This window comes from Herpailurus yagouaroundi, unplaced genomic scaffold (genome assembly GCF_014898765.1).
Source record: "Herpailurus yagouaroundi ecotype Mexico unplaced genomic scaffold, PumYag 267, whole genome shotgun sequence".
Classification (NCBI taxonomy): domain Eukaryota; kingdom Metazoa; phylum Chordata; class Mammalia; order Carnivora; family Felidae; genus Herpailurus; species Herpailurus yagouaroundi.
Genome location: NW_024412484.1, coordinates 190,743 through 216,403, shown reverse-complemented (window position 1 = coordinate 216,403; position 25,661 = coordinate 190,743). Strand labels below are relative to the sequence as shown.

The following is a 25,661-nucleotide window of genomic DNA, read 5'->3' as shown; positions in this document are numbered from 1 at the left end:
GGTCCATCCCGCTGCCCGGGGTCCACCCGGCTGCCCGGGGTCCATCCCGCTGCCCGGGGTCCACCCGGCTGCCCGGGGTCCATCCCGCTGCCCGGGGTCCACCCGGCTGCCCGGGGTCCATCCCGCTGCCCGGGGTCCACCCGGCTGCCCGGGGTCCATCCCGCTGCCCGGGGTCCACCCGGCTGCCCGGGGTCCATCCCGCTGCCCGGGGTCCACCCGGCTGCCCGGGGTCCATCCGGCTGCCTGGGGTCCATCCCGCTGCCCGGGGTCCATCCGGCTGCCTGGGGTCCATCCCGCTGCCTGGGGTCCACCCGGCTGCCTGGGGTCCATCCCGCTGCCTGGGGTCCATCCGGCTGCCTGGGGTCCATCCCGCTGCCTGGGGTCCATCCCGCTGCCTGGGGTCCATCCCGCTGCCGCCTTCTAGCCGCGTCAGGTGAAGGCTGGGGTGAGCTGTGGTATCCCGTGAGCCCCACAGGAGGGAAGGGCGCGGGGGAGTGAGGCCAACATCTGCCTGCTTTGCTTTGCTTTGCTTTGCCTCACCTCAGCGAAAAGCGTGAAACGCATCTGGACGGCGGGCCTGGCCCCTGCCCAGCGCCACCCCCCACCGCCAGCACACCCTGCTCCCTGGATCCGGCCCCAGGTCGGCCCGCACCCTTGGTGGGGCCGGCAGGCCAGCTGGCCTCAGCCGCCCTGGGGGCCGAGGTGGGTGGGAGCCGCCTGGCAGGGCGCCCAGGAATGTGGGGGTCCCTGGGGCTCCTGCTTTGTCTGTCTGTGTGGCCTGTGCTGTGTCTTCCTGACTCGGGCCCTGCCTGCATCTGCCTGTCTGCACCTCTGTCTGAATTCGGGGCCGTCTGTGAGTCTGTGTCTCATCGGCTCATCACTTTGGGTCTGTACAGATCTGCCTTTCTGTCTGCCCGTCCGTCCGGAGTCTGGGTTCCCATCCCAGCTTTGCCCCTGCCCACACTGCTGCCCTGGGGGTGAGCACAGCCAGGGCAGAGGGGTGGCGGGGCCGAAGGAGGTCCCCCTTAGGGGCTCCTTGGAGTTAACTGCGGACTGATGTCAGGCGCCACCAGCCGCGTGCACGTACAGGGGTGCAGCCTCTCGCTCCCCACGTACCAACGGCTCAGATCTCGAGTCTGAACATCCCGTGTCAATTCTCACACGTTCCTGGAAGGGGGAAAAAACGGGCCCAGATTCCAGCAAGTCTTTGGCAAGGGTTATCAAAAACTTGAGAAACGTGCACACCGTAAAACCCTTCCTTGCACATTCCTGTGATCTCAAGGAGTAGGAAACAGTGCAAATACCTACCCATAGGATGTGCTGTGCAAGCGGGGCTTCCCCCACACTGCGGAGTGCGGTGCGGCTACGAAAAGGAGCCAGGTTCTGGAGGGGTCCCTGGGGACGTTCGGAGTGACCGGGGAGCATATTGTACACGTAGTGACAGACCGCTCGGTGAAGCAGGGGAAGGTACAGAAAGTCTATACAGAATGCCCTTTTAGCTTCAGAGAAGGGAGGAAGGCTCTGTTTGCTTATATTTTTAGAAAGAGGCAGTGGGGAGCGCCTGGGTGGCTCCGTCGGTTGAGGTCCAACTGGCTCAGGTCATGATCTCATGGCTAATGCGTTCAAGCCCCGTGTCGGGCTCTGTGCTGACGGCTGGGGGCCTGGCGCCTGCTTCGGATTCTGTGTCTCCCTCTCTCTCTGCCCCTCCCCCGCTCACACACAATCTTTCTCTCTCAAAGATAAACATGGAAGGAAGGAAGGAAGGAAGGAAGGAAGGAAGGAAGGAAGGAAAGAGGCAATGGGGAGATAAATCCAGAACCAAGTAAAATTGTTCCCTCTGGGGCAGAGCAGGGGAGTGACAGGAAGTGAGACCCCTGAATGTACCTGGTTTTATGCTTTTGACTTTGGAACCGAATGTTTTCTACAATTAAAATGCAAAATTAAACCAATTTTTTTTAAAAAGGGAAGAACTAACTGGAATGAATGAACCTGAGTATCGAGTGGATAGAAAAACCATACTAAGAATTATTTCAAGTGACTTTGAAAGAGTCTTGTTACTATCCACTCCTGAGGGGGTGAAAACAAAAAGAGAACAAATAAATATGTTCTGTTCAGTGGACATGTTAGTAAAAATATTGGTACCGTTATTTTTAAGTTATTATGTATAACAGGGAAAAACTAAGAAGGAATAAAGTCAGTAGAAACTTATGTTTTATTTTTCTCTTCCTGAAAAAAAAAAAAAAAAAAGTATTCCCTAGTTGGGACACCTTGTACCTAAAAGCAAAACGTCAGGGCACCTGGGTGGCTCAGCCAGTTAAGCGACCGGCTTTGGTTCAGGTCATGACCTCACGGTTCGTGGGTTCGAGCCCCGCGTCGGGCTCCGTGCTGACGGCTCGGAGCCTGGAGCCGGCTTCGGATTCTGTGTCTCCCTCTCTCTCTGCCCCTCCCCAACTTGTGCTCTGTCTCTCTCTCGCTTTCAAACATAAATAAACATTAAAAAAAAAAATGTAAAGCAAAATGCCATCAAGGATTAGTGGGGGTCCCATCAAAATAACACAGGAGCCATTGTGGAGGGACCTCCAAGCCCACAGTCCCAATGGGATCACCTGAACATTAAAAAGTAGATGTGGACCGAACTACATTAAATATATAAAAGTCAGTGAGATCACAGTGATACTAGAAAACCACCGCAAACCTCTTGGGGGTACCCCCCTCTTCTGAAAACTGATACAGAGCTGAGCACCTGTGCCTCTCCTCTGCACTCTGTATTTTCGGATAACTACGTAGGTACTAGGGAAAGTTCTTCAGAGAAGGACCAGGGCTAGTCAATGCAGAAGAGACGTACTGCTTGCAAAGCCACTCTTTGCGGCCCCCTAATTAAATAATGGATCTAGGACACAATCCCCGAGGGCTGGTAAGTCGATCAGGTGGAGGGCCAGTGGGGAAACTGACAGCAGCTGGACCCACCAGCCGTTGATCTCAACGTGGCGGCAGGCGGAACAGAGTCACAGCCCCCGACGGTGACGCGGTAGGAAGCCAGTTTGGAAGACAAAATAGCGCCAGTGTCCGAAGCCACTCGAGGAAACCCAGCCAGCTCTAGTACACGGAAAATTCTGTGAAGATAAACGACCCAGTTTCTTCTATAAACAACATCGGCGGGATGCGTAGGGCGAGAGAGGAGGGAACAGAACTGTTCTAGAGTCAAAAGAGCCAAATGTAACTGGGTCCTGATTTGAACAAAGCAACTGTAAAAAAGACATTTGGGAGCTGAGTGAAGGAAGCTGAACACAGACAGGGCGTTTATGGTTTTGTTGTTTTTTAAGGCTTCATCTGTCAGCTTTTGCACTGAAGGATTTATGAGTAAACTGACACGCTCCGGGATTTCCTTTAATACGTTCAGTCGCCCCCCCCCACACACACACACTGCCCCCCCTGCAAAAGAAATGAGGGATGGCCAGTCGAGGCAGGGGTGCCCGAGCCAGCGACTGCTGGCCTGTGGGAGATGATCGTCAGTTACGAGGGAACTTTGCAAGCCAGGTGTTAAGCCCCTGAAACAGGCCGTCTCGAGGACGGACGTCGCAAGAGCCTACGAGGCAGGATGCTTTTTTTCCAGAACCGGTTTCTCAGCGCCCGGACGGATGGAAAAGCTAACAGAAGTGCAGCTGGTGACACGTGCTCCTTCTCTCTGCCTTTGTGTGACATTTTCCATGATGAAGAGTTTACAAAGGGCCTGTCCCTCGGCCTAGAAATCCCCCTTCTAGGAACTTCTCCCGAACAAGTAATCGCAGCCGGCCGTGTAGCTCAAATGGCTCCCATCACTTAGCTGCAAAAACACTTACTAAAACATCCACTTAAAGTATTTTTTTTTAATGTAAACAACCTAAATATCAAAAAGAGCACGTAAAAAAAAAAAGGATTGGTTTTCAGTCGTGAAAGACGACAAAAGTTCTGTTGAGTATTTACCACCACCGAACCCGCACACTTAAAAACGGTCGTGATGGTGAACTTCACGTTATGTGTGTTTTACCACCACTGGACAGGTTGCGTCAGACGACGGGACGTGGCTAGAAGCGATGTCGCGGAAGGAAATGTAATGATCTGGAAAAATAAGGACGATCTTGTTCGGTTACAAAACCATATGTTCAGCTTGACTGTGTTTGGGTGAATTTAGAAATGCGTGAGCTTGGGAGAGCCAGCCTGGAAGGGCGCCATTCCCTGAAAGCGTGCTACGCTCAGTGCCGAAATGTGTGCTCACGAAATCTTCACGGGAGCCCCGCGAGCCAGGCTGGGGCGTCCTGTTAGCATCGCCCTCTCCAGACGTGGGACGCAGGGCCCGGAGACGGAGGGGCAGGGCCGGCCTGCCCTGCACCGCGGCCCAGCCCCAGCCCCTGCCTCTTGCGCGCATGCCCCGGGGCGTTCTATTTTCCCCTCTGGGCTAGTCTCCTCGACTTTCTAAACCAGAAGGGGTGGCTCTTGCAAGGAGGAAGCAGTGATGCGGGGAAACCTGGTGATGTGTGTTGCAGGCTGTTGATGGAGAAGGGGGCGGATGACAGCCGGGACAGTGGTCATCACTGGGGGCATCTTGGCGACTGTGATTCTGCTCTGTATCATCGCTGTTCTGTGCTACTGCCGGCTCCAGGTACCCCCGGGGGCGCCGAGGGAGGCGCGAGGAGGGCTGGGGCCCCGCAAGAGGGGAAGGGGCAGGTCCTGCTGGAGAAAGTGCCGAGCAGACCGCCCCCCCGGCCTGGGTCCCACCTGCCAGGGTTCACCCCTCCCAGGGCTTCCCAAACCCCCCGCAGGGTGAGGCCACGGAGGCTCAGGGAGGGGAAGGGACTTGGCCGACGGTGCACGCCATGCGGGAGAGCAGTAGGGGTGAGCGTCTGGGCCTCGCTTCCGGCCCTCGTTTCTGGCCCCCTGGGCTCTCCCTTCCCTACCCACACCGGACGGCCCTCCGAGTGCCCCCCAACCCCGAGAGCAGGCCCAGATGCACAGCACAGCGCCCATCTTCAGGCTGCCTGGCCCTCCTGTGCCTCGGTTTCCCCGCCTGCACAGCTTGCCGTGGCGACCGGCGGAGCGTCCGGCCGCAGGCGTGCGTGCGTGCGCGCGCACGCGAGGGCGGGCGGGCCGCGGGTCACCAGCCCTTTGCCCGCAGTACTACTGCTGCAAGGAAGAGTCGGAGGAGGACGAGGAGGAGCCTGACTTCGCCGTGCACGCGAACCCGCCTCCGCTGCCCTGCGGCCGCAGCCTGGTGCTCACCAACGGGCCGGCGCTCTACCCGGCCGCCTCCACCTCCTTCAGCCAGAAGAGCCCGCAGGCCCGCACCCTCTGCCGCAGCTGCTCCCACTACGAGCCGCCCGCCTTCTTCCTGCAGGAGCCCGAGGACGAGGACGTGCGCAACGGCGGCGAGCGCGTGGCCTACCAGAGCGTCAGCCAGGAGGACGCCGAGCCGCCGCCGGGGGCCTTCGGGGGCCTGCAGGCGCTCAACCCCAACCGCCTCTCGGCCATGCGGGAGGCCTTCTCCCGGAGCCGCAGCATCAGCACCGACGTCTGAGCAGCCCCGCCCGCCCGACGGGCCCCCAGACCATGGTGGGGTCCCCGGGGCGTGTCAGCCTGGCCCCGGGCCGGGACCGGGGCCCCGCCCAGCCCTCCGCGCCTCCCTGTCCCCACGGGGGCCGGTCGGGGAGCTCCGCGGCTCGCTGCAGGGATAGGGCCCAGTGAGCACAAGGTGGCCGCCGGGGGTAGGGGGTGCGGGGCCTGGGGCTCCCAGGCGGGCGGGCACAGGTGAGCTCCCAGGTGTCAGTCCGCAGGGCAAGGCAGGGCTCTGGGGCCTCGACGCCAGGCTCCTGACGCTGAAGCTGCCGTCCAGCAGAGCTGCAGGGGGAAAGTGGCCTCCACCTCAGCCCCAGCAACTTGGCCGTCGCTGGCTGTGAGGCCGGGCCTGACCCCACTCCCCGACACCCGCCCCCCCCCCCCTCCAAAACCCCGGCCCGCCGCCCCGAGCCTCAGCCGCGATGCCACTGGCCCGGTAGCACAAGCCCTCCCTGGCTATTGCAGACCAAGTATTAAGTCCCAGAACGGCGGGGGGGCGGGGAGCACCCCCCCCCCCGCGCGCCCTCCCGCTCACACGCACATCCTTGGCTTCCGGTGCCAAGCCGCGGAGACGCTCTTTGGGCTGGCTTTCCTGCAGATGTCCCAGAAGTTTCAGGGGCAACCAGGCCCTCGGGATTCACAGCCTCAACTGGCTTTTTGGTGAAAGAGGGAGGCACAGAGGGTAGAGGAGGCCATGGGCCAACCACCTGCCGTGGGAGCACCCGCACTGAAACAGGCACCCCGTTCGGAAGTCCAGGTGTGGTGGGGTGCACAGGGCGGGGAGCAGGACCTAACAGACCCACTTTCCCCCCCATGAGGCCTGCGACAGGCCCTCCCACCCGCTGGGCCTCAGCATCCAGAGCCCTTCGAGCTCTGGTCCCAGGGGACACCGACCCGAACTCTCGCACCCGCCCCGTTTCTCAGGAGGATCTGGGAGCAGGGCCCCGGATCCTGCTCTCTCTCCACGTCCGACCTCAACTGAGCCCACTCTCCTCCAAGCTCCCAGCAGGGCTGAGGTCTCCCTGGGAGCCCCTCTCTAGCTCCCTCCCTCTGCTGGGGAAGTGGTGCTCAGTGGTCACCCCAGGGAAGTGACCAGGGGCACGGGGAACGCATCTCCCCCACCGGCCAGGGGCGAGATCTCCTCCTGCACAGCAGGGCCCCAGAGGCAGGGTCGCTGCTGTCTGCCAGGCTCCTCGGCAAAGCCACCTTCCTAAAAGACAAAGCAGCCTTTGAGGACCCCTGAGCCGAGGACAGCCCGAGCACCTGCCTCTTGCTGAATGCCCCAGAGTCGTCCGGACGTGAGCAGAGTTAGGGAGGGCTTACTGTTTTCAGCTTTCTCTGTGACTTTCTCCTTCCGTTCACCTCCAGCCTCAGTTGGGACACGCTAATGGAATCCACCCCCAGCTTCCCTGCAGCCCAAGCTCTCCTCCTTTGTGGAACCCCATGAGTTTGTTTTGCGCATTTGCTTGGGGGGTGGGCTGGGGGGGGGGGCGAGCACCAGGAGGCGGCACTTCCTGTGGCCGTTCTGTTCCCGTTTCCCGTTTCCTTCCCTGGTCTCTGTTCTCTGTGTAGATTCATAGATCCACTTAAAATGAGGTGAACACCCATCCCTGTGAGTTCATGCAGCTGCACTGTGGGGACCCGCGGGGAGCTGCGTGCTCCCCGAGAAAAGAGAAAGCCAATAAAACTCATCTCCAGCACCGCCACCGCCACCGCCTTCGGTCTGCCTGCAGTTCCAAGCCAGCCCAAACCTCTGCCCGGGACTTTCCGGGAGGGGACCCCGTCCTGCCCAGTGCCGGGCAGGGTCTGCCTTTCCTCTCCCATCTGGGGGCCTGGGTCTAGGCACGCCACGTCTAGGGTGGCCGCGGCCGTCTGCCAAGTCTGGGAGGCGCTGGCCTAACCTCTGAGCTCCTGGAGAGCGGGGTGGGGGTGACCGGCTGAGTCACCTGGGGCCAGTGTCTGATGGCCTCTGGGCCCGTGTTGGCCATCAGCACGGGGGGGGGGGGGGGGGATAACGACACCCGCTTCAGGGGCTCTTGGGAGGTTCGTGAAGCAGGCCTGATAGAGCACTGGAGGCAGAGCCTGGCACACAGGAAGTGGCGAGTGTGGTCCGAAAGGAGGACCGGGGGCAAGGGTGACCACAGGGCACAGCAGCAGGGTGCATCGGGGAGGGCCCAGACCCCTGGATTACTGTGACTCACCTCTCCTGGGGCTGGGGACCTCACGCAAGCCCATCCCAGGGCCTCAGTGACCTTCATCACTGAGCAGCACCCTCGATGCTGCCCTGAGCGCTGGGTGCTGGGCCCTGCTCTGGCAGCCGCCTGCCTCCCTGCTACCTGTCCCCGAAGAAGACAATCCCCGGGGCCCCCTCAGCCCATGGCAGTCTTGCTTCCCGAGCTGGGCGGACACCCTGGTCCTCCTCCCCCCGCCCCCAGCTGAGGCCAGAGCAGGTTTCCAGCATCTTCCCCATCCCCACCCTCTCCCTGGAGACTCTGTGCTGGTTGCTTTCCCTACTTGCATGCTGGAGAACCACTCCTGCTGCTGGACCAGCCTAAACACCACCTCCCCCAGGAAGCCCTCCAGTGGCCCTGCACACCCCCCACCCAAGTCCAGATTAACTAGCCCTTCTAGGAGGTTCAGGAACCAGTAGCGACGGATGATATTTCCTGAGCTCCCAATCTGGGGCCCACCCCCGCCCCTGCCTCATTTCCTGTTTTCCCCCTACACATCTCAAGGCCAGCCTCTTCTCCCAAGGCTCAGGTCGTACAATTCCTCCAGCCCCCCACCTCGGTCGGTGGGTTCCACTTCGGTCAGCAGGCGGGAGACCGGCTCGGTTCTGAGAACACATCCAGGTCCTGATGCCTCCTGACCCCCGTCACCCCTGCGGGCACCCCACCTCTGCTTCCCCGACCGTCCCCTCCTCAGGGAGGCACTGCTGCTTGGTCCTAGGCCCCGAGCCCAGTCCTGGACCCAGGCCTCAGCCAGTCTTCCCGGACTCGAGCGCGGGACAGCCTGGCTCCCGAAGCCCGACGGCCACCGCACACCTCCCGCCAGAGCCACTGGGAGCCCAAGATGCCGCCATAAATACGACCACTTTATTAACATACAGGAGCACTGGCTGACGACCACATCCTAGTGTGCCGTGAGAAAGAGTGCCTCCTCCCGGGGCGTAAAGTGCAGCGGGTCCCTCCGTGCGTGAGAGCTTCATAGAACGAGGCAAGTGGACGCTACTTGCGAGATACAATTCCTCTGGAAGGGGCACACCTGAACAGGATCCGGGTCCGAGGCGGCGGCACCTGGATCTCCCCGCCGCCCCAGCCCTGGTCCTCGACCCCACAGCCCTGGAGGGAGAGAGGACATTCCCAGGCCCCTTGGGTGGAGCCGGGGGCTGGCCGGTGGGACCCACAAACACGACCGTCCTTGCAGCCCTAAGACACCTTTCCGGGCAGGGGCAGGGGCCCGGGGTGCGCTCGTGGGGGCGGGGGGGCGCCGGGCTCTCCTTCCCCGGGGGAGAGCAGAGGCTCAGTGTCACGTCTTCACAGCCCGGGTGCCCTGCAGGAAGGGTGTCCGCAGAGGGGCCCCAGTGGCTGGGGGGTCCCCGGGGCCGAGCGCTCGGGTCTCTGGGGGGCGGCGGGGGTGGCTAGGAGTGCGGAGGTCTGCAGGAGCGGCAGCACGCTTTGCTGTAGTACCAATGGCCACAGAGGTTCACCTTGATGGCCAGGGCACAGTTGGTGCCTGGCTGGTCCTGGCAGCTGTCGTCTGGGGAAGGGACACGGCGGGGGGGGGGGGGGGGGGGGGGCCATCACCGGGGGCCAAGGGGTGGAAACTCGACAGGACCCCCCCACCCCACCACCTCGGGGGTGGCCCCCGCCGGCAGCACCCGTGGACAGGTGGCCCCTACGTGCCCGTTTCCAGGGGCAATGGGCCTCCCACCTGCGTCGGGCCCTCCAGCCCTACTACTCTGCCACCCCTGCCCCCAGCCCTCCCCAGGACGCCACGCCATCCCCCCGAGGGGTCTGATCTGCGCACAGCAAGAGTGATGCCCAGGGCCAGGGTTTGGAGGAGTCCTTGACCTCACCCCTAGAGGCCCGAACCTTCCCAGGAGGCCCACAGGTGTCCCCTCCACAGAACAGGTGTGAAGCAGAGCGGGTCACCTGTCCCGGCACCCCCCTCAGACTCTAGCACCCTCGCTCCTCCTCCAGGCGCCGAGGCCCCATGTCAGGCCCGGCCACCCCCGCCTCCCATGTGCCCGGCTCAGGATGAGTCACCGAGGACTCCTGGTCCCCGCCCAGTCGGCCCCACCTTCTGAAGCCAGATACAGGGTTGGTGTGGCTCCTGGGGACCCCCAGCCCCAGTCAGGCCTCACCCGCCGCCCTCCCCACCCTCACCTCCCAGCCGGGTTCCGCCACCCCAGGAGGAGCCTTCGCCCCCCGCCAGGCCTCGGTGTCCGTAGCCGCTCGATCTTCCTGGTCCCCTTGGCCCCTGGCTCTGCCCGCCTTGTCAGCCCCCCCCCTCCTCACCTGGGGGCTCCGTGGGGCAGGGCAGCAGGTCACAGGCCTGCCTGCCGACAGGCTTCACCAGTGGGTCGCAGCCACGGACGATGTCAGTCCCCTGGTAGCACTTGACGTCCCGCATCCGCACGCCCACCCCGCAGGTCTTGGTGCACTGATGGGAGAGACAGCATGGCCGGAGCCCCCACCTGGCCGCGCAGGGTTCCGGCCACAAGGAGGGGCGACCCCACCCCTCCCACCAGGCTGCTGGGTCCCATCCCCACCCAGGGCCGCACAGCTCCAGCAGGTGCCCAGGGAAGAGGCGGCCCCTCCCCTCCCCACTGTCACTGGGTGCGTCCTTCGCTTTCAGCCTCCCCGGGGCCCGTGAGACGGACCCTCAGGACACACGGGGCCGTGGCAGAGGGAGAGCGCTGGTTTCCCTCTCCAGTGAAAAACTGTGTTGCCGGCCAATTAAACCTATCTTCCAAAGCCACACTCCCGCCTGAGGCTCCCTCGTCCAGATGTTCCCCTTGGAAAACCCCGCTGAGCTACCCAGAGCACCAGGGACATCTGCTGACCCCGGCTGCCCCATCGTCTCCTTGCCAAGATCCTGCAGGCGGTGGCTCCCTCTCGCCACCCCCCTCCAACGTGGGTGACCCCACGTCACCCAGGCGCCTCTGGGACCCGAGCCCTGGGTCCCTGAGGCGGGGCAGGGGTGGGAGGCCCCGGCCCTGGACCCCTCCCATTTAACTAAGACTTAGCAGGGGGGACCACCCACCCGCTCCCAGCATGGGGGGGGCTGGCCCAGTCTGGAGGCAAGAGGCGGCCAGCTTGGCACTGAGCACACAGGACCATCGACCGCGGGCGGCCGCTCCGAAGAGCCTCTGTGTGCCCCTGGAGGGGACCCTCCGGCCCTGGGGAGTGGGTAGAACAGCTGGGAGGAATGAGCTCTTACGGAGCCCGTATCCCAGGGAGGGGCAGCCACAGGGACAGAACACCAGAGCTCCACACACCCACCGTGGTCCACCTGTGCCGGTCACCTCCCGCCCACCCTCTGTCATCAGCGCAATACAGGTGTCCCTATCCCGATGCCCTCAGGCTGTTTGAGGGGCAGGGTCTGCTCCCTCTCTGCGGCTCTCCCCGCTTCCAGGGCTCGGCACCCAGCACCCAGCCCACCACCTGCACCCGGTAGGTCCTGGCCCCCGTCTTCGGAAGCAGGAAGTACCTTCCAAAGTGCGAGTGCTGGCGTGGCTCCTGGGGGCCTGGGGCCCCAGGCGAACTTCACCGGCCTCTCAGCCCCACCTGACGTCCTCCCCCACTCCCTGCCGGGCTCTGCCCCCGGACATGACTCACTCTGCCCCCCCGCCCTGTAGCCACTAGACCCTCCTGGCCCCTCCAGAAACCTATTCTTTATCCTTCAGGCGCTGGCTCTGCCCACGCCTCCTCTGGAAGCCCCCGCCCCGCCCCCAGTCTCCCTCCTTCTCCCCGGTGGGTCCTTTTGTGGATGACACAGAATGGAGAAATGTGTGTTTTCGCTCTTGAACGAGCCTGTGTGCCAGTAGGCCCCATCTAGGGCGAGGTTTGCATCCAGATACCACCTTGAGTCTCTCTGCCGAGATCCCTGAGCCCGGGTGGGGGCGGGGGGTGCAGAGGTCCTGGCCCATCACCCTCTGAGTGGGGGCAACACTCACAGAATCCCCAGACTCACCCCTGTCTCACAGACTCTAAGAATCTTCACCTTGAACTCTAAGGTTTGGGGATGTGCCTTCCACCATCCAAGACCATGGAAGCCTCGCGTGCGTGTGTCTGAGACAACACCACGGTGCAACGTACAGGGCTCCCCACCCCCTGTTGCACCCCTGCGTCATCCCCCTCAGTGCTCAGAGCTGGCCCATGAGGACACCGAGGCCAGAGGCACCGGAGACCCCGGAGCACACAGCGACAGAGGCCCCGGGGCTCCTGTTCTCTACCCCCTCCCCGCTCAGTGATGCTCAAAGACGGCTCTGGGCCTCCCCCTCCGCCACCTCTTGAAAACTGATGGCATCACCAGGTGGAGAGGGCACGAGGGGCACGGGGGTGGGGGCACAGGTACTAAGGACACACGGAGGAGACAACAGAGGCGGGGGTGGGGAGCGTCTGGGGCAGGGCTCGAGGTACCGAGGCGGGACCAGGACTCAGGTTCCGGCCTCACGTGGCCCCGAGGGGCCAGCCGGGCGCTCACCTCCGACCAGGGGCTGGTGTACCATTTGAAGCAGGGTCTCTCGAAGCACGTGCTCTCCTCAGGGGGCTTCTTGGCCAGCCCGCACTCGGGGCCGCTGCGCGTCTGTGGCCTCCCGTTGGCCAGCTCCATGCACAACACCAGCCTCTTCTTCACACCTCGGCCACAGGTGGTGTTACACTGAGACCGGGGGACAGACGGGGCCGGGTCAGAGGCCAGAGGCCAGGAGGACCAGGACACCGTGCACGTGACTCCGCGACTCCGGGGATATGGCTCGGTCAGTAACGATGGGGTGAAAACGTTTAGGTCAATGGCAGATTGGCCGAGGACTCTTTGGTCGGTAACCCTTTGGCCCCAAACACATTTGATCAAAAGCCGTTTCACGGAAAACCATCTGTTTGGAAACACAACGGTTCGTGACAATGTGTCCCAAGGCGGCTCGGCTAATGGTGATCTAGCTGAAGCAACTGGCTGAGAACGACCCGCCTGAAAAGGCAAGTTGGGGACTGTGACCGGCAGGGGGGGGGGGGGGCCGGCAGAAGAGGTGGTCATGAGAACAAACGTCGGCCCGAGACCCAGGGGCCAAGAGTCTGTGAGGCCCAGGTGCCCCCGGCCCCTGTTTTCCATAAAGTGGGGGCTGGGAGAGGGCCGGGGACACAAGACCCATTCTGCATCATCAGGTACTTGCCTATTTAGATCTGGCAGGTGTTAAGGGGTTTTCTTACCTTTTGGCTTTTTCCATTTCAAATTAAGTTTCAGTGAATTGTGCCATCGTATTTTGCAATTAATTCCTCGTTTGACCAATCCGCCATCGTGGCCACTTGGCTCTCAGCCCAGAGCCCTCCCAGGCAGAGGGGAGCCCTGCTGCGGCTGGGGGCACTCACCCGCTCCCAGTCCTGGGCCAGCCAGTGGGCGGGGCAGTTCTTGTCCCCACAGGGATGGATGGCCAGCGGCTTGCTCTCCATCTGGCACTGAGACTCGGGCACCACCCGGCCGTCACTGGTCTTGCAGTACACGTGTCGGATCATGCGGCCCTGCCCGCAGCTCCCGCTGCACTGCAGGGGGGAAGCGGGGGGGGGGGGTTAGGGGCGGAAACCCTCTCCCAGTGCACCCCCCCTCCCCTGCTGTCACTCCCAGAGAGAACCGGCTCCCCAGGCAGTGTGGGGGAGGGAGCGGCTGCCATGGCAACCACTTTTTAAATAACATTTTCTGTTCTAATTACAGAAATATTACGCGCTCGGTGGAAAACAGACACACAAAAGCACACCTAAAATACCTAAAAAGGTCATCTGTGCGCCCAGCACCGGGGCGGGCGGGGGGGGGGGGGGGGGTGCCGCTGGTGAGCACAGCTGAGAGACACACAGACGGACACACAGACGGACACACGGCGAGGTCATAAAAAGGGACCCCGAAGTCGCCACTCGGTTTTGGATACAGGCTATGACTCCTCACGTGACCGGGAGAACGGCTGGTTCGCCGATCTAACCCTACATCCCTCCCTCTAGAACGGCAGGGGCGTGAGGCGGCCCCGCGGCCACTGGGCACCGGCCACCCCTCCGCGTGCCCCCCCGCCCCCACGGCCCTCCCCTCACCGGGCCCCAGTCGGAGACAGTCCACTGGCGGTCGCAGGGGGGGCCTGTGCAGTCCTTCTCCCCCACGGGCCTGGTGTTGGGGTCACACAGCTTCTCGTCTTCCGAGCAGCGGATGTCCCTGGTCACCACGCTGCGCTCCCCGCACTTGGCCGTGCACTGTGAGCGGGCGGGTGAGGGCGGGGTCAGGACTGCGCAGCCGACGCGCGCGGGCCCGAGCGCGCCCGGGCGCGCAGGCGCTCACCTCCGACCACTCGGACATCTCCCACTGGGGCCCGCAGGCTGGGTTGCGGCACGTCTTGCGCTCCTCGGGCCGCACGGCCTCGGCCGCCTCGCACAGGTCGCTGTACACGGAGCTGTCGAAGCCGGGGGACAGCATCTTCCAGCAGCGCACGATGCGGAACTGGTAGCCCTCGCCGCAGGTGCGGGAGCACTCGCTCCAGCTGCTGGTCTCCCACCTGCCTCGGGAGGGGCCGGCTTTCAGGGACCCCCACCTTCCTTCCGGGACCCCATGCAACCCCACGCCCGACCCCGAGAATGCATGTCTTCACCCATGTCCGAAATCACGCGGGGCCAAGCCAGCCAGGGAGCTGGTGAGGCCCCCTGGGGGGGAAGGTGGTTTCTTGGGGGCCCCCGGCCCCCCCCCCCCCCCCCACCGAGAGACACCCGAGGAGCGGCGCCGATACCCTGCTGGTGCCCCGAGCGTGTGCTTGGCCCGCCTGCCTAGGAACCCGTGTGGCCTCCACCTGCTCCCACCTCCAGGCGGGACACCTGGCTTTCCAGTCACTTCAAGAGCCATGTCCTGGCCTTGCTCCCTTGCCCATGCTGTTCCTTCCTCCCAAAGTGCCCCCCTCCTTCCTTCTCCTACTTTGGGATGATGCCTCAGTGTCCCAGAGCCTGTGCTGTACCCACCCACCCCCCCCCACACACACAATGGGGGCTCCCAGGGGAAGGACAGGCCCCGAGAACCACACACCCAGCTTCTCAGAAGGGAGCAAATGTGCAGGGAGTCAGAAGAGCAGAACTGTGTAGCCTCCTCCTCCCCACCCGCCCCCCAGTCCGGGGACCCTGCGTCAGCTCCCGCCGTGGTCATGACTTGGAAAAGGACACGCTTAGGGCTCAGTTTCTGTCAGTTTCTGACTGTTTGCAAAGCGGGACAGGAGGCCTGGGTGGGGACTAGACAGACAGGGCCTCCCCCCACCTCCCAGGGACAGCCAGGCAGCTTGGAATTTCGGGAATAATCATTTTGGTTTATAAAACTCCTGTGTGCCTGGGGGTGGGGGCCAATGATGAGTGATGCACAGAGTGGCTCCAGGATCTACAGTGGGAGACACTGGCTGAAATTCGGCAGCCACGTGTGGCCCGTGGCAGAGAGCCTGGCAGGCACCCCCACCCCACAGGTCCTGAGGCCCTGCCCACCACAGCGCCCTCTGAAGGAGCAGGATGCTAGCCGGCTCCCGTCGCTCCCCTGGGCAGAGTCGAAGCAGAGCCCCAGCTGCTCCCGCAGTGCCCGGGGCGCTGGGTGGCAGGTACCTGGGCTGGCACTCCCTCCCCGCGCAGAACTCCTGGACGGGCTCAGGACGGGTCAGAGCGTCACAGTAGCTGTCATCCACCTCGATGCCATCATAGCGAACGCACATGGCGTAGGTCGACATGACTCCTGGTTCAGGACAAGGGAAGAGCCTGTGAGTCACGAGCGAACCCCTTGGGGACCAGCAGATGGGCCATGTGACCACGGGCAAGGCAGCTACCTCTCAGAGCTTCCTGGTTTAAATCAAAGATAACGACAGTAACCAGCTTACCGAACCGTGGCAGAGCCCAGTGAGGACACCTTTGTGGATCTGAACTCCCTCCCTGCCCACGTCTCAGGGTCTGACTTCTCTCTGCACCCCCGCCTCCACACCCACCCCTATGGGTAAATAGGAGGGTGGGTGGGTGGGTGTGTGGATGGATGGATGGATGGATGGACAGATGGATGGACGGATGGATGGACGGATGGACGGATGGATGGAGAGTTTGGTGGGTAGATGGAAAAATGGATAGGTGGGTGGGTGGATGGGTGGATGGATGGGCAGGTGGTGGGTGGATGGTTAGATGGATGGATGGATAGATGGGTGGGCAGGTTATGGGTGGATGGATGGATGGATGGACGGTTGGATGGATGGACAGATGGATGGACGGACGGGTGGATGGATGGAGAGTTTGGTGGGTAGATGGAAACATGCATAGACGGGTGGGTGGGTGGGTGGACGGATGGATATGTTTGAAAACTAACCATTCGAGCCCTTGCCAGCATCCCCAGATGTTATATTAGATCTTCAGGCCCTCCCTGCTCCCCTGTGGCATGTCTCAGTCCTTATCCAACTCTCTCAAACTTTCTTTAATCACCACTCTGTGTGTTGATCTTCCTTGCCTCCCCGGTACTCTGTAAATCCCATCAGGGGGATGATGTGTAAAGGGCCAGCCCTCACCCAATGTTGTTAATTCCTTGACCCCACTCCCATCTTCTACCCCTCTGGTCTTTCTACGCATGTCCCTGCACCCCTGCACCCCTGCATCTGGCACTGTGTTGGCACATGGCCAAATCCACTGAACAGTGGGTGGGTCCCTGCCAAGGAGGCAGGATGACTCAGGGAGACTTGTTAGCATCAGTGAAGGCCCACGTGAAGGGTTAGGGTTTGTTGTTGCTGATGTGTGTGTGTGTGTGTGTGTGTGTGTGTGTGTGTGTGTGTGTGTCTGTGTGTGTCTGTGTGTGTCTGTGTGTGTCTGTGCGCACGTCGGGGGGGGGGGTGGAGGTACCCAGCCTCCCTGAATGATGGAGATAATGGAACCCTCTTCAACGGGGCTGCCACTGCCCCAGGAGGAAATCAATTTCCCCATTGACCCAGCCACCTCACTGTCCCTTTCTGGTGGCGTGTGTCTGTAAGCTCCCACCTCCCCAAGCCCCAGCCGGGATGGAACGGAACCACCTGGGAAGCAGCCCTACATGGGGACTTTTTTCTTCTTTCCATAAAGGACTCCTCCATGCCAGCACTGGGCTGTGTCGTCTTTAGCCCTCTCTGAGGGGAGGCTGCCTTCCTGGCCAGGTCTGCTTGGAATGTTCCAGGCCTCAAGAGACACCAGCTCTGGGGCCCAGGGAGGTCCAGGGCTGGGGACTCACAGACCCTCGCCAAATGGCCGACTGTCCATTCAGTCCTCACCGTTGAGTGGAAACACGGCAGGTCCTGATCAAAAGAGACTGGGGTTCAAGACCCAGCTCAGTCTCTCCCTCGTCAAGGCGGGGTCACGTGAACACTATCAGAGTCTCCAGGCCTCGGCTTGGTCATCCTCAAGTTGGGAACCTCCCCGAGATGCTGGGAGAGTCAAGGTAGCAATCTTCTTCATGACATCAGTCTCGGACACAGTGCTTTTGAAACCTTATACACGAGGCCTTCCCTTTAAGGAAAAGCGAGCAAGGGGGCGCCTGGCGGGGGAGGGGGGGCTCAGTCGGTCAAGCGTCCGACTCTGACTCAGGTCATGATCTCATAGATTATGAGTTCAAGCCCCGCGTCGGGCTCTGTGCTATCAGCTCCGAGCCTGGGGCCTGCTTCCAATTCTGTGTCTGCCTCTCCCCTGCTCACACTCTGTCTCTGTCTCTCTCTCAAATGGAAATAACAATTAATTTAAAACAACAACAACAACAACGAGCAGGGCACCCCAGTGCACAAAACACAGATCGGCGTGTTGCACCAGCAGAGGACGAGGCTCAGGGTCCGCTGGCCCCGCCCCCCCCCAGCCCACCCCCAGAATTGCCAAGGGACGGTCTGAAACCACAGCTGGGCTCAAGCTCAGGCTAAGAGTCCACATTCACCTGTATTTCTGCCGCCCCAAAGAGCATTTTGAAAGAAAGGGACTCTGTAATGGAGCTGGCTCGGGAGGCAGGAGATCTTGCAGCCAAGCACAGGGTGCCCAGGGACCCCTGCTGTGTGCAGAGGACACTCAAGGACATCAGCACAGACAGCACGAGCCCCAGCAGGTTTGTAACCTCACCACCACCCCCGTCTGGCCTCGGCACTCCTCCGCCAAATGGGATTTTGAGAGTAGTTGCCACAGTCACGAGCTTTGACTCCGACAGAGCCTACAGGAGGTGGGGGCAGGGGGCCATTCGGCAGGGACCCGACTCCACCTTTTTGGCCGGGTGCCACCGGAGGCTGTGCGGCTCTCAGTCGGAACCGGTCCGTGCCCTGCTGACAGCCTCCGGCAAGGCAGACTCCCCCAGCGCCCCACCGTGCCCAGCCTGGGAGGGGGCTCCCGCGGCTCACTCTCAAGACCAGCGGCCTGGCACTTGCGCTTTGGCCGCGACAGCTCACTCCTCTCCCTCCTATCCTCACGACCGCCGTGGCGGAGGGGCCCATCCCATCTTACGGGTAGGAAAGTGAGGCTCAGACAGACCAAGCAACCTGCCGAGCGCACGTGGCACGGTGGGCCAGGCGGTGCCACTCCCGCGCTCACCGCACAGCCAGCAAAGCTGGCCTCGTGCCCTCCAAACTCTGCGTGCCCCGAACCCTGCTCAGGAGGGTCTTCAATAGCAGGGGGGCCCCGGCTCCCTAACCGAGAGCGAGTTCCGGGGTGAGCAGGACGTAAGGACCCGGGGTCCGTTCTGAGCCCTGCAGGGCGGGCTCCCCAGCCGCTCCCTCGGGCATCTCCTCAGGTGCCGAGCAGGACTGCAGGAGGCGCGATCAAGCCCAGACTCCCGGCTGCCCAGGGTCCGCCAGGGGTTCGCCTCATCCTCCTCACCAGCCAGAGACGGCAGGGGCCACTTTGGGGGGGGCAGGGTCAGGGTAGGGGGCATCATGCAGTTTCAGGGGCAGCCCCAGGTGCTGACCAAACCCAAACAAGCTGCTCCGGGCATAGGCAAGGTGGCACTCGGGGTCTCCCCACAACCTTTGCCACAGGGGCTGGTCCAGGGTCTGACATCTGAGCTTGCAGCCGGCCCCAGCGGAGGGAACCCAGGTCCCCGGCGGCTGCAGCCAGCATCCGAAGGTGCGGGTGGCCAGCCCCGTGGGCAGACAGACATGGGTTCCAATCCCAGCTCGGCACCTACTGACCACTAACCACGTGTGTCTGTCTCTCTGTCTGGGCACCACCGGCGGGGGGAGGTGGGTCTCTGTTCCCCTCTACCTGCCCAGGTCCTAGACAAGGTCCTAGTATCTGTTCCACTCCTTCGTGAGTCTATTTCCCTTCCTAGGTTGCTGTAAACAAAAGCAAAATCCTCCCCGCTTGAGACGTCGTAGTTTTAACCAAAGGGACGTTCGCTCTCACAAGATACCATACAGAGAACAGTGAATGGGGGGGGGGGGGGGGGGGCCCCCCCCCCCCCCCCCCCCGGGGTCCTTCCCACGGTCCCACACGCCGTGAGCATGAGGACACCAACCCCTGTGACCTCATGCCACCTCCCGGATCAGGAAACTACTAGACAAGCTCCCTGTGGGCAGTTCGGGGGCCCCCGGCGAGTGCGCGGGCCCCGCAGCGGGGGGGGGGGGGGGGGCTGGGCAGGGGGCTCCCACCAGCAGCTGGGATTGGTACCTGTGGTGCAGGTGGCACTGCAGGGCTCGTGGGACGAGAGCTTCCACCGGTACATGTCCGCTGGGCTCACGCCTTGTTTGCGCGCCTTGGGCCTCGTCCTGGAAGGGAGAAGCGGAGAAGGGCACGGGCGCTCACCGAGGGCTGTGGGCACGAGCTCTTGGGGAGCAGCGCGCCTGCCCCTGCCCCGGGGGAAGTCCCCACCATCAGGGTCAGCCCGCCCACTGTCTAGAGCAGAGGACGGGAGGGGGCATCGCGGGGAGGCACGCTTTAGGACAGAACAGACGTTCGCCTTTCTCCCGCCTGGAGGTGCTGAAGGTCCTTCCGGGTGGGGGGTGAGCTCGGGGCCCCCCAGCATTGCCACTGCGCCCTGCACGCACGCACGCCACCTGCTAGCGTGGGCAGGCGACTCCTTCTCTCCGCTCCCCCAGGAGGGACCGCAGACGGCACCTTCTGTGCCGAGAACCTGCCAGGACTCCCCTTGAGGCCCCCCTCAGCCCGACTCTGCTTGAACGGGGACACTGGCCATTCAGCCTCCAAGTGTCAAAACAGAAAAGCTCGGCGGCGGACAGGGGAGTGGTTGGTCCCCTCCAGACGCCTCTGCCCAGGTCTGTGATGGCTGCCGGTGCGGGGAAGGCGAGCTGGGCCCGCGCCAGCAACCAGCTATGATTCTTGGCCGGAGCGTGGGCGGCTGAAGCCAACTATTGTTAGGACCGTTTGCTTCTTTGAACCGGTTGGTGTGCTGGGGCCCAGCCTCAGTATCCAACATGCAGGCTGGGTTTGGACTCAGCAGGGGAGGAAGGAAGGGGTCCTCCCAGGTCCCCAGCCTCTGGTCTGAGATGCAGCCCCTCCCCCTACAACCCGAAGCCCCGCGACCTGCAGACGGGGACATGGGGCGATGGCCTGGCTGACGGGACACCATTCGAGGCCCCGGCATCCCTCTTGCACCAGACGCCGCCCCAGTGCCCGGCGAGGGGCCGGCTGGAGACCACCGGAGCTGACGCCCTTTCACAAGGCTTCCCCGTGGGCTCGTGCGCACGGGTCCCTCTCCGGGGACCTTGTGCCACCTCGGTGGTCGGGCTTAATGAATGCTGCAGGGCATCCACTCCGAAGGGCCTTCCAGTCGATTCCGCGATCCGGACATTGGTTTGGATCCCACTGGGAGCTCGCTCCGCGTCTGGGCTTCACAAGTGGACGAGCTCGGAGGTTTACTTCTGTAGGAACGTTTGTTGCCCCGAAGGTGCAACTTGCTCTAAACCAGGAAATGATCCGCCCACAGCCTTAAGTCCTGAGTCTACTGATGTGGCTACACAACCTAGGGAGCCGGAGATCTGGGAGGGGTGGAGGAAGAGAAAGCAGGGGGCGGGGGGAGCAGGCCATGAGCTGGTGGCCGGTTTCAGGGCCACTCACAGCTGCTGAGCCCCTCACCTGCTGGCTTCTCAACCAGGAGACAGCCCTTCCCTTTCACAGATTTCTGGGGGGAGGGGAAGGTCCCCCTCCCACCTCCTGAAGAAGGAGAAAAAAAAAATCTTAAATGCGGTTTCCCCACCCACTCAAGACCTTGTCATCTCAGAGCAAAGGACCCGTAGAAACCCCCAGGGAGCACCCAGCTCCCCTGAGCAAGCCCTCCCAGAAGCCTGGTTCAGAAAACACGACTCTTGCTGGTTGGGTCCCCTACCCCCGCCGCCCTTTCGACGACGACGACCACGGCTGTCAATTCTCCCCAAGAACAAACAGAGATGAGAAGGTCCCGGCCAGGCCCCACCGCCCCACCCATGGGGGGAACTCAGCCAGCAGGCCGCGTGACTCATCCTGGACTAGGGAGAGAGCGGCCTGGTTCAAAATAACCCTCCGGGTTTTAAGCACAAAAGGTATTTCTAGAGGGGCTGCCCACACATCACTCTTACACGGGCACACGTCAGGCGCAGCAGAGCCCCTCCTGAAAAACCCTGCTCCTGTTTGCACAACAACGGAATGCCTAACCGTTCTGTGCTTGCAAGTGGCCAGCCCCCCAGGAGAGAAACACCCACAGAGCCGCCCGAACCACCAGCCCCTCGCCCGCCTCCTTGTGGAAGGAAGAGAGTGCCCCTGTGTGCCACACTCAGGGCTCTGGGCCCAGACAACGCGGGCCGGGGAGTCCCTGCCGGGACGGCTCCGAGGGCCCCGGAGAGAGACCCTGCGTCTCTGTGTCTCGCACACTGGCTCCCAACGTCTGCTTCTGGTGACCGGGGGGCCTCCCTCGATTGTTTGAGGCTGTTCTGAGATGAAAATAACCTTTCCTTTCTGAGCTGTCCCTTTGATTTCGGCCTCTGTCGAGCAGACGCGACTTCCTGTGTTTGGACAACGCGCCGTGCGCGGTGGCTATTTTGGCCTGGTGGTTTCCCCGCGGCCTCCCTCAGCCCTTTATCTCAAAAGACCATCTTTGGTCTCAGCTCTCCAGCATCCTTTGATGGCAGCCGGCTGGAGGTGCCGCCCCGTCACCGCGTCGGGACTTTCCGAGCGCAGACGACCCAGCGTATCGATTTCTGCAGTGGGCCCCAGCGGGGCTGAGGGGTGGGCTACGATTCAGCCGGGGTGGGGCAGGAGAGACTCTTGGAACTGTGGCCTGACGACCTGAAGGTCGTGCCTGATCTGGCCCGGGGGTCCTCGGCTGCCCGGCTGGCAGGCCCTCACTCAGGGACGCGGACGGGGAGTCAGAGACGTGTCTGAGTCACCGGGGAAGTGCAGGGTACAGTCGGGACGGCGCCCCAGGTCTCCCGAGCTCTCTCCAGGCCGCAGGCTGCGTTAGAGCAGCAGGGCCTCTGTGTCACCCCCACAGACCCCTTGAGAGGGGGACGCTGAGTGTCAGACCTGCCAGCCGACTTTCTTCAGCCCCTGGGAGGCCCGGCCCCGCCCTGGAGGCTCACTGCACTACTGGGCTTTCCATTGTCGCGTCCTCCCCGGTGCCTCCGTGTGGGATAGACTGTAACCCTCTGGGCACAGCCCGGGAGCTGAAAGCAGCCCAGGTTGGTTAGACGTGGGAACCGGGCTGGGAGCCTCAGTCACCGGCCAGGCCCCGCCGGCAAGTGCTGGCACACTGTGAACCCTGGCCCCCGTGCCCACGAACCCCGCTCTCGGACTCAGACCTGCGCCTCGTAGCGAAGCCTGTCACCCCTCTCAGCCGCTGGGTCCCACGTGCCCCCCCCAGACCCACACCCTGCAGACTTTCGGGCCCCTGGTCAGGTGAGCAGACAGCCCTGGGGAGAGAAGAGCGGCCACAGAAGCTTCCAGAGCTTTACTCCGTCCAAATTTGCGCACAAGAATTCCACCCAGAGCCTGTCAAAGGTAACCAGATGTGCCCCGTGAGCCCGATGCCCGGCTGTCCCTGCAGCTGGGGGGGGAGGGGGCCTCAGAAAAGAGCCTGAGAAAAGGGGCGGGCACTTTCATGGGCTGTGGGGGGCCCGCCTCGCGGCTCTGCACCCCTCTGCACCCACCTCTGCATCCTCAGCCCTGGCCAGGGCTCCATTCGTGTTGGTGTCTAAAGTCAAGGGGTTTGGGTTGGTCTTCAGAAAACAAAAGCAAACCCACTGAGTCCTTCCCTCCTCCGGCCCCCACCCACCTCGGGTGGCTGCTGAGCCCGGCTCGCTCTACTTGAAGCAGCCTCACTGCCCCCTGAGCCTCTGGGGAACGGTGCAGGGACACTCCGGGGTGGCCATGATCAGCCTAAGGGACCTGTCACCAGGGACTGTCTCCTGGTAGGGGTGGTGGCAGGACTGGGGCCACCCTGCTCCCAGCCGCTAACCCAGGGTCAGACATGACCGTCCAGATGTCCCCAGGGAACTGCCTAGGCGTCCCCAACTGTTATTGTCCAGCTGTCCCCGGGTGTAACTGTCCAGGCGCCCCCAGCTATCATTGTCCAGGTGTGGCTGACAAGGTGTCCCCAGGTGTGACTGTCCAGGCATCCCCAGGTGCATCCCAGGCTCTGGGGGCCTGGCCCAGGTAGACAGACTCTCACTGGACCCATCCCAGAGGCAGCACCAGCCCCCGAAGCAGAAGGCCTCATTCCCAGTGCCTGGCTCCGGGGTCTGGCCCCTGGCTGAGGACCCCACGGGACCCCTGCCCATCTCCTCTCGGGCTGCAGTGAAGGTTGGTGCCGAGCCACTCCACATTCCGGGAGCTGCCCAATGGCCACGTGTGCGACGACCGTCCAGACGGAGAAGCCAGGCCTTCGGGCTCCGTGACCCTCTCTGAGTCCCCGTAACTGCCTTGACCCTAAGGGCGTTTGTGACGGGTGTTCCCGTGCTTACGGGTGCCTAGCCCGAACTTGGCCCACAGTGAGCACTCACAATTGTCGGCCTCCCCCTCCCCCGGAAGCGGCGTCACGGCCGCACATGGGCACTCGGCACCGCTGTAACCCGTGGGCCAAACTTGCGGGAAAGACTCGCTACAACCCAGGCCTCTGCCCTGCTCGGATCCAGGGGTCAGGGAGCCCGGCCACGAGTGACTGTCTCCCGTTTGCCCCCGGGGTGTGACCTCACCTGCCAGGACCAGCCCTGGCTTCCCCGACAGCGGAGCAAGGACCTACCTGGCCTTGTGAGTTCTGTTCCCGGCCACGGCGGGGAGGCTGGCACTGGCGTTGGGGAACGGGGCCTCGGAGGAGGTGTTAGTCACTCTGTCACTGCTCAGCTCCAGGTAGGACCCATTGAGCAGGTAAGTGCCGGCTCCCTCGCTGTCCTCGTAGTCCACGTAGAGGCTGTCAGCCGGGGAGCTCCTCGGGGCGCCCTGCACAAAGATGCTGTTGCCAGTGTCATTGAAGGGGAGCTCCCTGGAGTCGGAGCCGGTGCCCAGGAGTCGGTCAGAGATGGCATTGGCAGAGAGGAGCTGCTGAGAGGGGAGATGCGCGTCCACCTCTGGGTCATCCTTGTCCCCCGCGAGAGCCGTCCCGGTGGCATTGCCGTCTACGAGGGAGACAGGTGGCTCACTCTCAAGTGCTCCCTTGTGTGGGCGCAAGGGCCGCCCGTGGGGGCGGGGTGGGGGGGCCAGTGGGGCTCGCAGCAAACACCTGAACCGAGAGGCTCCCGGAGGCAGAGAGAGCACACAGATCACCAAGCAGAGGTGTGCGAGCCGGCCTGCACAGCCTCTCGTAGGGGAACCTGCAGTGGATGAAACAGGGTCCCCCTCGGGGCGCCCGGGGGGCTCTGGCGGTCAAGCGTCGACTCTTGGTTTCGGCTCAGGTCACGAGCTCACGGTTTGTGAGTTTGAGCCCCGTGTCGGGCTCTGTGCCGATGGCGTGGAGCCTGCTTGGGATTCTCTCTCCCTCTCTCTCTGCCCCACCCCTGCTCGCTCTCTATCCTCCTCCCACCCAAATATATAAATAAATTGGGTCCTCCTCAAAATTCGCACCTGCCCTGAACCTCAGAACGTGAGCTTATTTGAAACGGGACCCTCACAAAAGTGGCTAAGGATGTAGACACGGGTCATCACGGATCTAGGGTGGGCCCTGTTTCCAGTGGCTGCTGTCCTTAGAAGAAGAGAAGACACGCACGCACAGAGAAGGTGTGTGACCACGGAGGCAGAGGCCGGAGGGACACGGCCCCGAGCACAGGAGCGCCTGAGGCCTGCAGAATCGGGGAGAGGCGAGAAGGACCGCCCCCACCCCCTGGAGCCTCCAGAGCGAGTGTCGGACCTGCTGACACCTTGGTTTTGGACTTCTGGCCTCCAGAACTGGGAGAGAATGAACTTCTATTTGTCGTGAGCCCCCCGGTTTGGGGTGATTTGTTACAGCTGTCCTGGGGGATTTATACAACCTCGAAAATGTCTTCTACTAGAAGGTTCTCAGGGTCTCAAAAACTGGAGTGCCGGCCCAGGCAGTCCTGGTGACCGGTGCACGGTCCTCAGGAACACGTCCAAACTGCAGGTATGGATCTCGGGGACCCCGATGCACACTTGCATCTCGGGGACCCTGACGCACCCCTGCATCTCGGGTACCCTGACGCACCCCTGCATCTCGGGGACCCTGACGCACCCCTGCATCTCGGGGACACTGACGCACCCGTGCATCTCGGGGACGCTGACGCACCCCTGCATCTCGGGGACGCTGACGCACCCCTGCATCTCGGGGACCCTGACGCACTCCTGCATCTCGGGGACCCTGATGCACCCCTGCATCTCTGGGGACCCTCACACTCCCCTGCATCTCTGGGGACCCTCACGCACCCCTGCATCTCGGGGACC

At 62.7% G+C, this 25,661-nt stretch overlaps 3 protein-coding genes across 4 annotated transcripts in view; 1 reads left to right on the top strand and 2 right to left on the bottom strand.

The window, feature by feature from the left end:
• Positions 1-406, bottom strand: part of LOC121021237 (collagen alpha-1(X) chain-like) — a 727-nt gene extending 321 nt beyond the window's left edge. The window contains exon 1 of the mRNA XM_040461481.1: positions 27-406. Within this exon, the coding sequence (XP_040317415.1) occupies positions 27-406 (380 nt within the window). The remainder of the gene's footprint in view (positions 1-26) is intronic.
• Positions 407-4,216: 3,810 nt separating this feature from the next.
• On the top strand, positions 4,217-5,960 carry FAM163B (family with sequence similarity 163 member B). Its single transcript, XM_040461526.1, has 2 exons — positions 4,217-4,639; positions 5,153-5,960. The coding sequence occupies exons 1-2, from the start codon at positions 4,547-4,549 to the stop codon at positions 5,549-5,551; spliced, it is 492 nt and encodes a 163-aa protein (XP_040317460.1). The 5' UTR covers positions 4,217-4,546; the 3' UTR covers positions 5,552-5,960.
• Positions 5,961-8,662: 2,702 nt separating this feature from the next.
• ADAMTSL2 (ADAMTS like 2) overlaps positions 8,663-25,661 on the bottom strand; it is a 34,682-nt gene continuing 17,683 nt past the window's right edge. For both annotated transcript variants that reach the window (XM_040461524.1, XM_040461525.1), the window contains exons 12-20: positions 24,013-24,385; positions 19,452-19,549; positions 15,420-15,546; positions 14,131-14,344; positions 13,890-14,045; positions 13,182-13,352; positions 12,301-12,477; positions 10,110-10,254; positions 8,663-9,348 (exon numbers count right to left, since the gene is read on the bottom strand). In XM_040461524.1, the coding sequence (XP_040317458.1) occupies positions 9,230-9,348; positions 10,110-10,254; positions 12,301-12,477; positions 13,182-13,352; positions 13,890-14,045; positions 14,131-14,344; positions 15,420-15,546; positions 19,452-19,549; positions 24,013-24,385 (1,580 nt within the window). In that variant the 3' untranslated portion in view covers positions 8,663-9,229. The remainder of the gene's footprint in view (positions 9,349-10,109; positions 10,255-12,300; positions 12,478-13,181; positions 13,353-13,889; positions 14,046-14,130; positions 14,345-15,419; positions 15,547-19,451; positions 19,550-24,012; positions 24,386-25,661) is intronic.